Source organism: Dendropsophus ebraccatus, chromosome 4 (genome assembly GCF_027789765.1).
Source record: "Dendropsophus ebraccatus isolate aDenEbr1 chromosome 4, aDenEbr1.pat, whole genome shotgun sequence".
NCBI lineage: Eukaryota > Metazoa > Chordata > Amphibia > Anura > Hylidae > Dendropsophus > Dendropsophus ebraccatus.
In genome coordinates this window covers 38,809,547-38,825,579 of record NC_091457.1, presented here as the reverse complement: position 1 = coordinate 38,825,579, position 16,033 = coordinate 38,809,547, and the positions used below count along the sequence as shown (strand labels likewise).

At 41.4% G+C, this 16,033-nt stretch overlaps 1 protein-coding gene across 3 annotated transcripts in view; it reads right to left on the bottom strand.

The window, feature by feature from the left end:
• Nucleotides 1–4,440: 4,440 nt before the first annotated feature.
• The window catches only part of AP2A2 (adaptor related protein complex 2 subunit alpha 2), a 66,634-nt gene continuing 55,041 nt past the window's right edge, over nt 4,441–16,033 (bottom strand). For all 3 annotated transcript variants that reach the window (XM_069965628.1, XM_069965631.1, XM_069965629.1), the window contains 7 exons: nt 13,931–14,013; nt 13,335–13,424; nt 12,933–13,056; nt 10,775–10,891; nt 10,572–10,641; nt 5,446–5,580; nt 4,441–4,616 (listed from right to left, as the gene is read on the bottom strand). In XM_069965628.1, coding sequence (XP_069821729.1) covers nt 4,539–4,616; nt 5,446–5,580; nt 10,572–10,641; nt 10,775–10,891; nt 12,933–13,056; nt 13,335–13,424; nt 13,931–14,013 — 697 coding nt within the window. In that variant the 3' untranslated portion in view covers nt 4,441–4,538. The remainder of the gene's footprint in view (nt 4,617–5,445; nt 5,581–10,571; nt 10,642–10,774; nt 10,892–12,932; nt 13,057–13,334; nt 13,425–13,930; nt 14,014–16,033) is intronic.

Here is a 16,033-nt window from a genome sequence, read left to right as displayed (position 1 = left end):
TGTATTGTCTCTGTGATATTTATATACAAAACTGGATCTTTCACATGTTCAGCATAGGATAAGCTCTTAAAGGTGTACTCCAGCGGGGGGTGCTTTTTTCCCCATCTGGCCGGGGAGGAGGTGGCTGAGGGCAACGACGTCCACTCACCTCCTCGGTTCCAGTGGCGGGTCCCGTATCGCGGAGCTCCGGTCCCCGCTTCCTGGTCTCTGACGTGGGCTCGAGACGTGACGTTGGCGGGATCCCAGCTCCGTCACTGACTGGCTGAGCGGACTTGAAACGTTACGAGTCCGCGTTAGAGACCAGGAAGCAAATGGGCAGCGGGGAGCGCCGCAATATGGGACCCACCGCTGGAACTGGGGAGGTGAGTGGATGTCGTTGCCACCTCCTCCACGTCCAGATGGGAAAAAAGCACCCCACTGGAGTACCCCTTTAAAAAGTTCCGGTCATTAAAAAGAAAAAAAAAACTTTGATGTGTCAGAGAGACATGTCAAAACTTTTATTGAGTCTGAGTGTTCAGACTGCAACCCATCAGGAGAATGAGCTGGGGACGTCCGGGCTGCTGTGCATTCCTCTTAAAACCCCCCCTCAGTCTCTGACATGTCAAAATGTTGACAGGTGACAGGTACTCATGCATTTGTAGAATGGAGTCGGTGAATGTACAAATAGTTAAGAATGATGATTCATGGAGATAAGAGTTACATTTAAAAGGAGTTTATTTCCTGCAGGGCCAGCTTCTTTAATCCCCAGTGATCAGCAGCTGACTCCAAATAAAAGCCCCATTTGACCAGACATTTTCCCAGCAGTGAAATAACATTACGTGATAGATTCATTGGTATGGCTAAGGATGAGCCACCAGAATTGGAACTGTTCTTCTAGAGCAGGGACAGGGATCAGAGGGGGGGGGGGGGGGGGGGGGGGGGGGAGTGGAGGTGTCACAGCCCTCAGTACCTTTAGGAGCTTGGCAAAGCCTCTTTGTTTGCACCGGATATAGAAGAGCATGTAGATTCAGTACATGTAAGGTACTTTGTGTCTACCTTGACCTGTTATCTATGACAGCAGTTTGAACTCTGAATTTAAAGGAGTACTCCAGGCACCCCCTGTAAAATCTAAACTCCTCACACACTGGGGGATGGTTACTGGCTTCCTCTCTGTCACATTTCTTCCCACTCTGGCTGCTCTCGCTGCCCCCTGCATTGTTCTCTGTTGCTGCTGATTACATTTCCAGCTTCCTGTTGGACCAGTGTCTGTATGCTACATATTCCTACAGTCCCCACAATGCCTTGTTTCCCTGGCCTGCCTCTGTAAACCTCCCACCTCCTCCTGCCACCCACAAACATGGCCACAACCCTGCCCTCCATCCCTAACTCCTCTATTCCCTGCCTCCCTCCATCTATTCCCCTCCCACTGCACAGCTTAGTCCCCTACACAAGCAGTAATGGGAAATACTGACAACCCAGCCCCCTTATTTGGGTGTCCAGTGAATAAAAACTGCAGCCACCATTGTCTACTTTTAATATATATTATAACACATAGACCAGCAGCTGACAGCAAGCAGCAACATCTTTCAGGAGCTTGAACTCTGTCAGGATCTTCCAGGGAGCATTGAAACAAACCCTTTCAGCTCCAGAAAGATGTTGCTGCTTGCTGTCAGCTGCTGGTCTATGTGTTATAATATATATTAAAAGTAGACAATAACACATAGACCAGCAGCTGACAGCAAGCAGCAACATCTTTCAGGAGCTTGAACTCTGTCAGGATCTTCCAGGGAGCATTGAAACAAACCCTTTCAGCTCCAGAAAGATGTTGCTGCTTGCTGTCAGCTGCAGGACTATGAGTTATAGCTGAATCTGGTGTCCGAGGTCTCCTCTGCTTTCAGTCAGTCATTCTGGAGGAGAATCCTGTAGCATCAGACACCAGTGATCTCCTAGCAGGCATCTGGCATTGAAAGGGTGCCAAATGCCTCCTATTAGATCTGTGACATCTGATGCTGCAAGCAGCTGCCGATCTCCAGGATGACTGAGAAGCAGAGGAGACTGAGATCGTGCAGAGGAGGGAGCCCGACAGATAATATAGTATGTATTGTAAAACTGGGCGGGCCGAGGAGGAGTGGGGCGGGCCGAGGAGGAGTGGGGCGGGCCGAGGATGTGTTGAGGGGCAGGTTTCCCTGTGACAGAGAGGAAATACATCACGTCTCAATATGGCACCTGTGGAACAGCATTGAGACGTGATGTGTTTCCTTCTTCCTGAACTTCCTGTGGGACTTCGATTCTTTGAAAAACAGGTAACATTACAGATTTCCTAATGAGTGTAAATGGCAATGTTATATAACTTTCCTTTTATAAGTGCAGAGTTAAATTATGCAATTTGCCCGGAGTAACCCTTTAAGCTGACAGACTCACTTTAAAGTGTTACGGTTATTTCATCTTTACTTATTCCAAGAATTAAAGTTTTCACTAACACTAAGCAAGTATGTACACCATTATCTTACAGTGACAAACAACTAAACTTGCAAACTTAACATGGAGATGTTCTCTTCAGACCCCTGATGAACCCCTCAGACAAATTTAAAGTGGGAAATGCATTGAGGTGCATGTTATTTAGTCCACTCTGTATATGTATTTTTGTAATACCAGGTGGAGTTCTATCCGCATAGCCTTGTGCTAGGGTGAACACAGTGTACAGTGACTAAGGGTCAGGATGTCTAGGACTTTTTGTATACCGTAGTCTGGTCCCCAAGCTTTGCAGGTTTAGTTGTTTGTCACTGTAAGACACTGATTTATTATAATCGCCTGAAATTGGTGAAACCTTTTATTCCTGTAATAAAGGTTTTAAAGTTTAAAATAGGTCTTTATTGTGGTGATTTGTTTTTGTAGAATTTGGTATCTCTTTGGTAAATACTGTGATTTCTATTATTGTCATTTCAGAAAATTATTGTCATTCCATAGAAACATGTCATTCATGAGGTTTTGGGTGCCAAGACCCTAGCCGATTGCAAATGGGGGGGGGGGGGGGGGAGTACTTGCTTGTTTTCTGTTTCTCCCCACTATTGTGTATGAACTCCATAGATTCTGTACCCAGCAGTGCAGACAGTGGGCAGAAACAGCACCCAAACAAGGATTTCTCCTAGTTCTTCTACCTACCGATGGCTCTATAGCGTGTCAAAAATATTCTAATATAACAGTAACACTTAAACCCTTTGAGATTAGAAAACAGAAGACCCTACTTTGATCCATGTAGTGGATGTGATACTGCTGCTAAGTTCAATGCACTTGTCATATGGTTACAGTTTATTGAAAGATAACCTACAGAATCAAGTTCAATAGCCAAGTACTCCAACCTCACTAAAGCTACATTAAATTACTATCAACTATATAGATCTTCCCTTATATTATTATAGATTTCCCGAATTATGAGACCCAAAAAGGAAAATGCATTGCATTTAGGGCTAAAATATTCATATTTTACTTTGGTACAAACATTAAAGCGTAACTGTCATGTTTTTTTTTACTGCAGAAATCAGTAGTATAAGCGATTTTAAGAAACTCTGTAATAGGTTTCATCAGCCAAAAAAGCCTCCTTCTGTACTCAAGAAGCAATCTCCCAGCCTCCCCCCCTGACTTCTTATCTGTGCATTATCAGGCAAATCCGTCTTCATTACAGAGAAGCCAGTGAAGACGGGCTTTGCTCTCTCCATTGTAAGCCTATGAAGGGGGGAGGGGCTGAGGGAGCAGGAAGAGGTGACATGAAGGTCAGCTGTTTGTAGACTCTCTGGGCACCTAAAACGCTAAATTCAGGTGTCAGAAAGGTCAGTGCTTATCTATGAACTTACTGAGAGAAGATTGCAGGGTGTTGTGCTGTGCAGAAATCCTTCGTGCCCAGTCACTCCTAACAGCCCCTCCCCTCTCAATAGACACATAATGACTCCTAACAGCCCCTCCCCTCTCCATAGACACATAATGGACACAGAAATCCTGCTTCAGGGGGGAGGCTGGGCGATTGCTTTTTCACTACAGAAGGAAACTCTTTTAGTACATAAAACCTATTAGTTTCTTAAAATCGCTTGCACTGTTGATATTAAATGTTTTCAGAAAAATGGCCCTGAAATGACAGTTATCCTTTAAAAATAGTATTGGTTATACATTAGTACAATGAGAAAAAAAAATTTACTGTTTGGAAGTCTCTCTTCTGCTGTGAACAAAGGGTCCAGATTTTTCAGTGTCCATATTGTATACTAATGTATGAGCAACAGCTATTTTTAATCTTTGTACACAATAAAAATTGATATTTTAGCCCTAATTGCAATGCATGTTCCTTTTTGGTTCTTAAGAGACATAGCTTGTTCACAGTAGGATAAGAATTGGACACCATGCTATATGAACCTAGCTTTTCAGAACATTGCAGATACTGAATTCCGTACGATATAAAGAACAATAAAAACACAACGTGTAAGTAATATTTATTTTCACTGAGATGATAAGGACCTGGCAGTAAGGGAAGATCACAAAGACAAGGATTTAGGGGCCAGCGTGATTTGGGTTTAAAACTGCTCAGAGAGCAGGTCACATAACCTCTGGGAGACTTCTTCTTTACTTGTGCGGATGGTGAGGCGGTACATCTGCATGAGACACAAGACACATCTGCATTAGAAGAATTCTACATAAGAGTGCTGCATTTATTAGTTGAAAAGTTAACATTTGACCAGTTGGGATATTTGCATTTAAAGGACTTGTCCTATTAAAACAACCCTCTTTCATATGTCTTACCAGGACATAAGGACATCAAAAGGAGTCCCATACATCAGCTAGCTTTACTGTAATGTCTCAAGCTCAGGAGGGCCTGGCATATGTGCTACAAGGTCAGTAACATATTTGAAATATGTTCCTTCAGAGAATAGTTCCAGAACCAAGATTTGTGCCGTTTGACTACACACAAGCGGTTCTGCATTTAAAAAAGGGCTTTTCCTGATGAGTTAAGCCTTTCAAAAGCCTCCTACCACTGACTATGCACAGATTAAGGGTAGCTTCCCACGTACACAAAATCAGCTGCAAATCCTGGTAGTGTGAAGTTCAATGGGGTTACATACCCATAACCGGACTCTTTAACCCCCTGCAGCATACATTACTTGCTCAGCGCTGTGACTGCATGTGGCTTCATGTGAACTTCACACTACCAGGATTTGCAGCGGATTTCGCTGCAAACTCACAGCTACCCTAAAAGGAACTTGTCTTTACTTTTGTGTTGCCTAAACCATGAGTCATTGATGTGGACCCAGTGGCTTCTACCTGCTCTGCCAGCCTCAAAAATAGAGACTTTTACCAAATCTAAGCCAGTGGGGTGGGAGGAAGTTGCTGGGGACTGTCCCAATAGCTCTTTGAGCAGCATGAAAGTGATTACAGGTTCCTTTTAAATATTGTGTGGACTATATACAAGTACATATTAGATACCTGCGCCTGCATATTTGGTTCAAGGCGTAGCAGACATCCCACTTGTCGAGCTTTCGTCTGGATAATTCCAGCTGCCACATAATTGGACGGGTTTGGGTCAACATTTTCTAAGAGGGCAGGTCCAAATCCAATGAGCTACAAAGAAAAATAAAAATAAAAATTATATTATATATATATATATATATATATATATATATATATATATATATATATATATATACACACACACACACAGTGGTGTCTTGGTTTACAAGCATAATTCTTTCCGGGACCGTGCTTGTAATCCAAATCCACTCTTAAATCAAAGCAAGTTTTCCCATAAGAAATCATTGAAATGCAGACAATTGGTTCCACACCCCAAAATATCACTGTGTACCAGTATAGTTTATCCCTTGATTATATGCACAGTACACACCAGCAGGATTGCAAGGGTTAAGTTGTTTAGGGTGTCATCAGGAAGCTGAAACTGGCCAGAGAATACAGGGCAGAGACAACTTTACATACATTTCTCTGCCTGCACTGTAAGGATTTGTGACTCCACAAGTGCATCCAAATCCTTTAGAGGGGGTGCTGCAACCAGGGGCGTAGCTACCATGAAGGCAGGGAAGGCGACTGCTATCGGGCCCTTGCAGGAAAGGGGCCCCAGAAAGCCTGCTCTGCCTTCATGGTAGATATGCCACAGACAGCCGCCTACCGCATCCCCCAGGGGCCCGGAGAGGAAGAGGGATCCGGCATTGTACTCTTCAGCCCGCTCACTGTAGTTCAGGGTGAGCGGGCTCCACATCAGGAGAGGAAAAGAGCAGGAGGACCTGCCAGGTCCTGCACCGCACAGAAGGAGAGGACGAAGGACCTTATCACATGACCCAAAGGTCCTGAATACTTCTGTGTGAAGATCAGCCGACTAGAGGAGGAGGAGGGGGAAGCCTGGGAGCTGTAAGTGCTGAGTCTGTGTATGTATGTGTATCAGTGAGTGTGTGTATGCATGTATCTGTGGCTATATATGTATATGTTAGTGAGTGTATCTACTGTAGCTAAGTATTTTTGTGTGTGCATATGTAAGTAATGTCTGTAACACTGGTGTATATGTGTGCATATGTAAGTAATGTCTGTAACACTGGTGTATATGTGTGTATGTGTAAGTAATGTCTGTAACACTGGTGTATATGTGTGTATGTGTAAGTAATGTCTGTAACACTGGTGTATATGTAAGTAATGTCTGTAACACTGGTGTATATGTGTGCATATGTAAGTAATGTCTGTAACACTGGTGTATATGTGTGTATATGTAAGTAATGTCTGTAACACTGGTGTATATGTAAGTAATGTCTGTAACACTGGTGTATATGTGTGTGTATATGTAAGTAATGTCTGTAAAACTGGTGTATATGTGTGTGTGTGTATATAAGTAATGTCTGTAACACTGGTGTATATGTGTGCATATGTAAGTAATGTCTGTAACCCTGGTGTATATGTGTGTATATGTAAGTAATGTCTGTAACACTGGTGTATATGTGTGTATATGTAAGTAATGTCTGTAACACTGGTGTATATGGGTGTGTATATGTAAGTAATGTCTGTAACACTGGTGTATATGTGTGTGTATATGTAAGTAATGTCTGTAACACTGGTGTATATGTGTGTGTATATGTAAGTAATGTCTAACACTGGTGTATATGTGTGTATATGTAAGTAATGTCTGTAACACTGGTGTATATGTGTGTGTATATGTAAGTAATGTCTGTAACACTGGTGTATATGTGTGTGTATATGTAAGTTATGTCTGTAACACTGGTGTATATGTGTGTGTATATGTAAGTAATGTCTGTAACACTGGTGTATATGTGTGCATATGTAAGTAATGTCTGTAACCCTGGTGTATATGTGTGCATATGTAAGTAATGTCTAACACTGGTGTATATGTGTGTATATGTAAGTAATGTCTGTAACACTGGTGTATATGTGTGTGTATATGTAAGTAATGTCTGTAACACTGGTGTATATGTGTGTGTATATGTAAGTAATGTCTGTAACACTGGTGTATATGTGTGTGTATATGTAAGTAATGTCTGTAACACTGGTGTATATGTGTGCATATGTAAGTAATGTCTAACACTGGTGTATATGTGTGTATATGTAAGTAATGTCTGTAACACTGGTGTATATGTGTGTGTTTGTGTATGTCAGTAGTGTCTCAAGTGATTGACAGGTTTGCTCCCAAAGATGTTCTGCAGTAGCTTCTATTAATGCTGGGCTCTAATAAAAGAACCCACCACTAATATCTGCTGCATTTTCTTTTATTTCTGGTTGAGTATTTCTTATTACACTGAGATGATTTCCCTGTGTACAGTCTACTCATGGTGTATACATCAGCACTAGTGTAATCACATTACAGCGTATTAATGTGTGTATGTCAGTGGTGTATCTGTATATATGTTAATTGTGCCTCTGTGTGTATATATGTGCGTCATTGTCTGTGTTTGGCGCGGGGGGGGGGGGGGGGGGAGCGTACAGGATTCATGGGGCCCCATACAGTTTTTTGCTATGGGGCCCCATGAATCCTAGCTACGCCCCTGGCTGCAACATCATCCCCCCACCTCTTATACATAGTGGTCCAGATGAGGGTGCAGCAGGGGTTAAGAAACTCATCAGCCCTGCTGCATTACAGCCCCCCCCCCCCACCACCAAATCCTTCCTAGTTCTGCTGCAATAAAATGACAGACACACAGTCCAGGTCCATGTACCATTACAAGGGTGCTGCAAGGGTTAATAACCTGGCCGGGCTCTCTGCTTCCTGCTGTGCATACGCACCCCTTCACCACAAGAGGCAGAGCTGGAAGCAGACACTGGAGGATCACAGAGGAACAGGGCAGACAGAGCAAAGGAGGGACATGATGGGGGGAGTCAGGTACCTGCACACAAGCACGCTGCCGGCCCTCCACACACCAGTACAAGCTGACAAGCTCCTGGGACACTGTAATGGTGGGAGTGCTGTGCAATGTGTATGTGAGAGGCAGGCAGCAGCCCCAGAGTGTGATTAAACAGTGTTGAGGGCGTGCAGAACACAGGATTAGGATGCAGGCACAGCGGGAGCTGCTCGTATTACGAAGCAATGCTCGTTAACCGAGTCACAATTTTTAAAAAGCCTGAGCTCGTCTTTCAAAACACTCGTAAACCAAGTTACTCGTAATCCAAGGTACCACTGTATATATATATATACACATACATACACATTACACTATATATATATATATATATATATATATATATATATATATATATATATATATTAATATATATATTAATATATATATATATATTAATATATATATATATATTAATATATATATATATTAATATATATATATATATTAATATATATATATATTAATATATATATATATATTAATATATATATATATTAATATATATATATATATTAATATATATATATTAATATATATATATATTAATATATATATATTAATATATATATATATTAATATATATATTAATATATATACATACATACATATATACATATATATATACATATATACATATATATATACATATATATATATATATATATATATATATATATATATATATATATATATATATATATATATATATATATATATATATACACATACACACACATATACACAAACATCTTTCCCCATGTGTATGGATATGTGAAACATCCCTAAAGGTAAAAAGATAACTGGGGGAACTATATTAAATAAGAACAACATATAGTAAAACAGTGACATCTACAGGAGCTCTGATGGTGCTACAAGTACAGTGCTAACCAGTATAAAAGCAATGCAGTTCTCCCACAGGAGGAGTTAAGCTGGCCTTCTAGTGCCACCTACTGGATGTAAACTGCCTTGTAAATCAATACTCAACTCCTAAAAGAGCATTAAAAAATGACTATGACTTATAAACCAAACCAGTATATCCTCCAAAGCGGACACATCTATAAACAGGTCCCAAACAGGGTGGTGGTTGGCTGGGAGGAACCCCTAGACCAGGAGAGGGCAATTAATTTTCCCATGGGACCACATGAGAAACTGGAATGGTTTTCAAGGGCAAGACTAATATATGCTACACCATTCTTCCCCCCCACCCCCCAAGCGATCATCCACCCCAGTACACCACCACCCCTTCCAGACACCCCTCTGCGATCATCCACCACAGTACACCACCACCCCTTCCAGACACCCCTCTGCGATCATCCACCACAGTACAAAAAAAACTAGCCTAAGGCAGAGGTCACACATTTATTTATGTATGCATCATGCCAAGAACAGGATGCTGGCATCTATATAGTATTATATACACATAGTGGGGTATATAGCAGTATATACACATGGTGGAGTATATAGCAGTGTATACACAAGGACAGAGTACACAGCAATATATAAACAGGAATGATATATAGGCGTATACAGGGGTAAATATACACATGGTGGTCACTCATGGTATGTGCCATCCTGCCTCCTAGACAAGTATGTGGCCTGACCTGGACAACCACATCTTCCTCTGTGTCCCTGTAATCTCAGTCTCCCCTGACATTCTTCATCATGGTTTCCTCAGGGCTGTTGTCCGCCTGTTGTCTTACTTCTCCAGCTCTGAGGAGATGTGAGGCTACACTGCAGAGGCCACACTGACAGGATACTTGATCCCGCAGGTGGGAGATTGTGGAAAATGGCACAGGTGGTCCAAAGGGCCCGAGCGAAGCTGCTGGGAGCTACAAATGCTGATAACAGACGCTCTGATGCAGGCTGGTCAGAGCTAGCTAGCGGGCCAGCAAGCCATACAATGCCGAGGTCTGCCCTAGACTAAGACTCCATACAAAGCTGAAGACACACATAACCCTCTTTAAAAGGAAAAAACGTCACTAAACCCATAGAAAAGGGCATATATGAGTACATGAATTTTTTTTTTTAAGTGACTGCCAACTTTCTGTAATGAAGACCTAGCACTTTACTAGTACATGCGGTAAAGCTACTACAAATCTGACCACCAATACGGACACAGGCAGGTGGGCAGTTTCTTTAAAGGGGTCTAATATAGTCAATTCTGGCATCAGCTTTTTTTGTAGTTTATTTTGTATAACCAACCTTTGCTTTTATGATCTCAGAATCCATTGGATTTTTTGCCTTGAAAATATTCTGAACCTCCTGGTTAGGGCTGTTAATGAAGCAAAAAAAAGTCTAAGTACAGCAACAGATCTTCCCTCTCCATAACGTGGGTTAAACGTCGATAAACAGCAAACACAGAACGACAGAAATCACAGGGACTGACGGCTTCCCTAATGGATTACCTGCTGAGCTGCTTCCAGCGCTGGAAAAAGTCTTGCGCTTCCATTTCAGTAGGCTGAAAGAACTTGTTGAGGGTTATTGGAAGCTTTACTGAGAAGTTCTGCAAAGCGCCCCCGTATCTAAAATATAATAAATGAACCAACCGGTCATAAATGGACACAAAAATCTGTATGTCAATAGGAACTTATGATTTACTACAGTTACATATCATTTATGAGGAAAGTGTGGAAAAAAACTGTGTGTCCTCGCGTAGTACCACATATACTTATAGCATCCATAAAATCAGGTACAGGAATATTTTTTTTTTTTTAAGGGAATGTGTTATCAGAAATTGACTTCTTGTTTATGTTTTGTTTTTTATGGGGGTTTTTTTGTCTATTTATTTTTTTCTAACGTTTTACATTTACTACTCACAGACTTGTTCTGTAAAGAATACCTTCCAGCAGTCGCCTCACTATCATCATACATGGGACTACAGTGAAAGATGACACTAGTAATGCTTGTATTTGTATAGTGCACATAGATTCCGTAGCACTTTAGCTATCTGTATGTTTTTGGGTGTGGGAGGAAACCAGAGTACCCGGAGGAAACCCTCGCAAACACGGAGCATACATCGAACATACAAACTCTTTGCAGATGTTGCCCTTGGTGGGATTTGAACCCAGGACTCCAGCGCTAACCGCTGAGCCACCGTGCTGAGCCACTAGTATAAAGGAAAGACACTATTCTCAAGCTCAGCTTCCAGTCTCCCTGTAGATTGACTGCTGCACAGGTCATAAAGCGTGCCTAAAAATACACTACAATTCATGTCAATGGGTCAGATTATTGTGTCTTTGTCCATGAGGATTGCTCTAAAGCATATCTGTAAATGTTGTTAAAACAGCTCAGTGATATTGGCTGCCCCCATAATGTACACAAAAAAGAAATATACAATCACAGACAGAGTTTTTATTTTATTTATTTTTTAAAAAAAACATGACTTCTGGGTATCTGGCCAGAAGTTTAATTTTAAAGTTAAGTTGAATTGTTTTCCTTTTATTACAACCAGATACACAATGACACATACTCTTATCTGTTTTTACTTTCTGGTCGGAAATTTCTTTATTATATTCTCTGTCCCAGATTATGGGGCAGCCATATTGCCTGAGATTCTGCTGTGTTAGTAGCATTTAGATATAAGGTTTACAGCAGCCCCATGGAAAGAGGGAACAGACTGAAGGAAACTCTACTGACCGAAAGGTGAAGGAGGGGTGCTTTGACCATCACCTATTGTGAATGGCCTAATCCCATTGTATCTATACACTGCGATCATTTTTAGTGTAATACTGCCTGTGATAAAAAGGAAACTGCTGGAACTTTTGATGGACAGGAAGTGGATCATCTCTTGGCCCCAGTGGACAGTGGTTAGAAAGAGCGGCTGATTTTGCCTGAGGACCTGCCCTGTCCTGCATTACACAATTAGCACATAACATGTAGTGCTTTCTCTGGTGATGCTGCATGGAAACTAAACACTTAAGGCCATGTTCACAATTTCCCTATAAATGTTGGCATCCTGTCAAAATGAAATGTTAATGTATATGTTAACATACAGGCTCAGGTCCCACTGACCTCAGGGCCTGAACACAGTCAGGTCATTTTCCAAACATATACCAGTTTGGAAAACATGACACTAAATCATGCTTTTAGGTACTAAATATAGGACGTATAAGTTCAGAATATAACCCGAACATAGTCACTAGCAGACTATGTTAAGGCTATTATAGTCAATGTGGCCCAGAGCTGTACATCACGTGGGCATTACATGTTAACAGGATAGGACTGCGCAGGCAAACTGTAATATTAACATGGCTTTCCTGTCATGTTTTCCCTATAGATCATCGCTTATTGCTAGGAGGCTACCAGTAATAACCAAGCACTGCGGTAGGCAACCCTTTTTTTAAAAAATAACAATGAGGTCATTTCCACTCCAAGCAACCAGATTTATGCTTTAATTTTTTCAGAGCAGGTATGACAATTAGTGATCTGACAAATTTCTATGAAAACTTTGTTAAATTGGTTTTTACGGGCCTAGGTTCATTATACTGTACTGTATACGTGAGGATTATACAGACACCACATAAACAGTGATAATAAATGATACAATATAATAGCGGCACTCACCTGAACTGGATGCTCAGAACAGGCACCTCTATGAATTCCTGCAGACACTCTATATTGATGACTTGCTGTACCTGGGCCCCGCCATCTACAGTGGGCTCAACAGGCTTAGACTGCAGATTCAGATATGGACACAATGGTCAAGGAGAAAACTATTGCGTAGTGTGTGTGTGTGTGTGTGTGTGTGTGTGTGTGTGTGTGTGTGTGTGTGTGTGTGTGTGTGGTGAAGGGGGAGTATATCAAAACCATAGATTTATCCATCTAGAGCTTAGGTGTATGCACCCCCTGGGATCCTATGGATGTCTCTGACACCTTTCAGGAAATTCACCATTTACCTGTGATGCACAATGCATGCTCCCCTACGTGGACACATAAGTATATACTTATATTACTTATAAAGGATATTAGCCTTCAGCTCCTCAGAACAAACTAGTGTCGGAGTGAAGTTCTGGAACTGACTGGACAGCTTGTTACCATAAAAGATAAATATTCGACCTATGGAATGAAAAAGAAGGATCAGGAGAAAGCGTTTAACATATTGATTAAAGAGAAATGTAAAATATAATGCACAATTTTACACTTGGAAACATTGACCTGCAGTTTCCATTGCTCGGACCACTTACCTAGTAATGCTTAATGCTTAATCATTTTCCATATTACTGACACCTCCAGGAATATCAACCCTATTGCACACAAACCTTACCTACCAAACCTTCTCCTATGTCACTTAAACACATATTAAAATGAATAGGGCCCAAAATAGACCCTTGTGGTCAAAATCTGCTGATTTTGGTGTGGATTTTCTTTGAAGCATGTGGATGAGATTTCTACAATTTCTGATGATCTTCTGCATGTATATCTGCTGTGGAAAAGCCACAGCTTATCAGCCTTTTTTGAACATACCCTAAAACTACTGCAAAAAACAAATACACACATTTTGCACAAGTGATACCATGGTGCACTGCAGCGATTTCTTTCTAATAAAATAATCAATTACTCACCAAGATTTTGACGGAATTCTGATTTTAAGCCAATTTGTAGCAGCTGATTCTCAAAAAGGACGCCATTGTTTTTGCAGATGAACCTGAAAAAAAATCAGATACAAATGATCAGACAGGCAGCCGCAAGTAATCAGTAAACCGCCGAAGATGATGAGGAGAGCAAAGGTAAACCGGGCTAAATTTACTAAAGTGCAATTTGGATGAATAGGGCACAAACTCCACCATATGCCTAAGAACTTTCTTCATAGCAGTCTTCTTCAGCAGACACAATATTGTAACTCTAAGTATCATGGCAGCATCACCTAGACACATCCTGCATTGCCCAATGGGACTGAAGACTAAGGGATGAACATGCAGTGTCCCGTTTGTCCATGTTGACCCAAACCATACTTTAGTAAATTCACTGCAGAATGACGCCAGAGGATATTGAATATGCATCATAAGAAAAAGGGAAGAGCTACAGTATGTTGATTTCTGAAGAGATGAAAGTAAAAAATATTCTGAATCCAGCAGTGAATGGGGTGGACAGCTGTCCCAGTTGTTTCCTTGATCAGTAAAGACCTCAGAAAGGAAACGTATGGTTAAACAAGACCAATAATTTAATTCATGCAAAAATTATCGGGTGGTCCGAGAAGAATGTGGGGCCCCGATGTACGGGGATTGTTACATGGTTAGATGAAGTACTGTTGCATGTAACAGTTGCCTGGTTAAAGCAGCAGGGACTTTTATCTGGTCTAATGACTTTGTCTAATCAATGTCCTCACTTTGCTGTGTAGATCTAGATTTGTACAGGGAATAGTACTGTAGATGTTAAACAGTTTTAAAGCATTAGCCAAATGTATATCTACGAGATGCTATTTTTACTATAAGCCAACCAAACCGGTCACCAATCTCTACTATAACGCAGAGGAGATCACAGGGATCATCAGGAACACACAAAACATGAAAATTAATCTGCTTGAAAGTGGCCAATGTTTTAATCTATTAGCCAATCCTCCTTTCTTTGTTCATGGTGTATCAGCTAGAAGCGTTCCTCCAGCCGATATCAGCCCGTGTAAAAGGGTCAGTGACCCACTGAGGAGTGCAAAAGCACCCGATTGTTGGCTGATCGCATCTTAAGTGCAGCGGCAAAACTTAATAACTATCAGCCGCACATCTCCCTGTGTACACGGGTGGATTAATCGTGCGCTCACTTAGGCCCATGCACGGCCCCATATCAGGCTGTGTAAAAAGACTCACAGTCTTTTCCCAATCTAGTATTTGCACATTACTGTGAATACGCAAGCAGAAAAATAGGTTCAATTCTGTACAGGAGACATGCATGGTACCTGCATACGCACACAACAGGGAGTGCCCAATGGGTATGAGCTAAAACTCAGATATACAGAGCAAGCAGTTGATTTGGAGAAAACTGAAGGTAATGCATAAGGCTTACATCATGTCGACCAAGGCACAGTGTTCTTCTAGTGGGCACCTCAAGCTTTTTGATTGATATGGTTGGGTTAGGAAGCTAAACAAGCTATTTTACATAGTGTATATGTTACTGTCTTAAAGGGGATGAGAGTAAGTAGTGTAGCTAGCTGTGAAGTTACGGAAACAATATATCCCACATCTATAAGACATTTATGGCATAACTCTGTGGTTATGCCATAAGCATTTAGATGGGAATACTCCCTTAAAGAAGTAATTTAACCAACCGTGCTGGCCTAAAAGCCATATTACACTGTCCGATGTTCTGGAGGAAGTGAGTATTGACTGTCCGCTCAGCGCTCTCCCCCCACCTTGCTTCCTGCCTGTGCTATTAGTCGCACAGACATAGAGAGGGAAGCAGTGAGAGGGGTCACCCAAATAATCCTTAGATTGTTCAGACCCCTCATTGAAATCAGCAGTGGTCTGCTGCTGCCACTTCTATTACACAGAGTGACTGTCACTGACAAAATTGCGACCTTTGAGGATGTTGAAAGCCTTACATTATGCGCTATTACACCGAACGATTATTGCCCTGAGCGGCCTGTAATCGGCAAGTAAGGCCAATAATTATTCAGTGTAATAGGGACTTAAGTCCTTTAACCAACCTAAGGAATCCCTGCCTGTCTAATATAA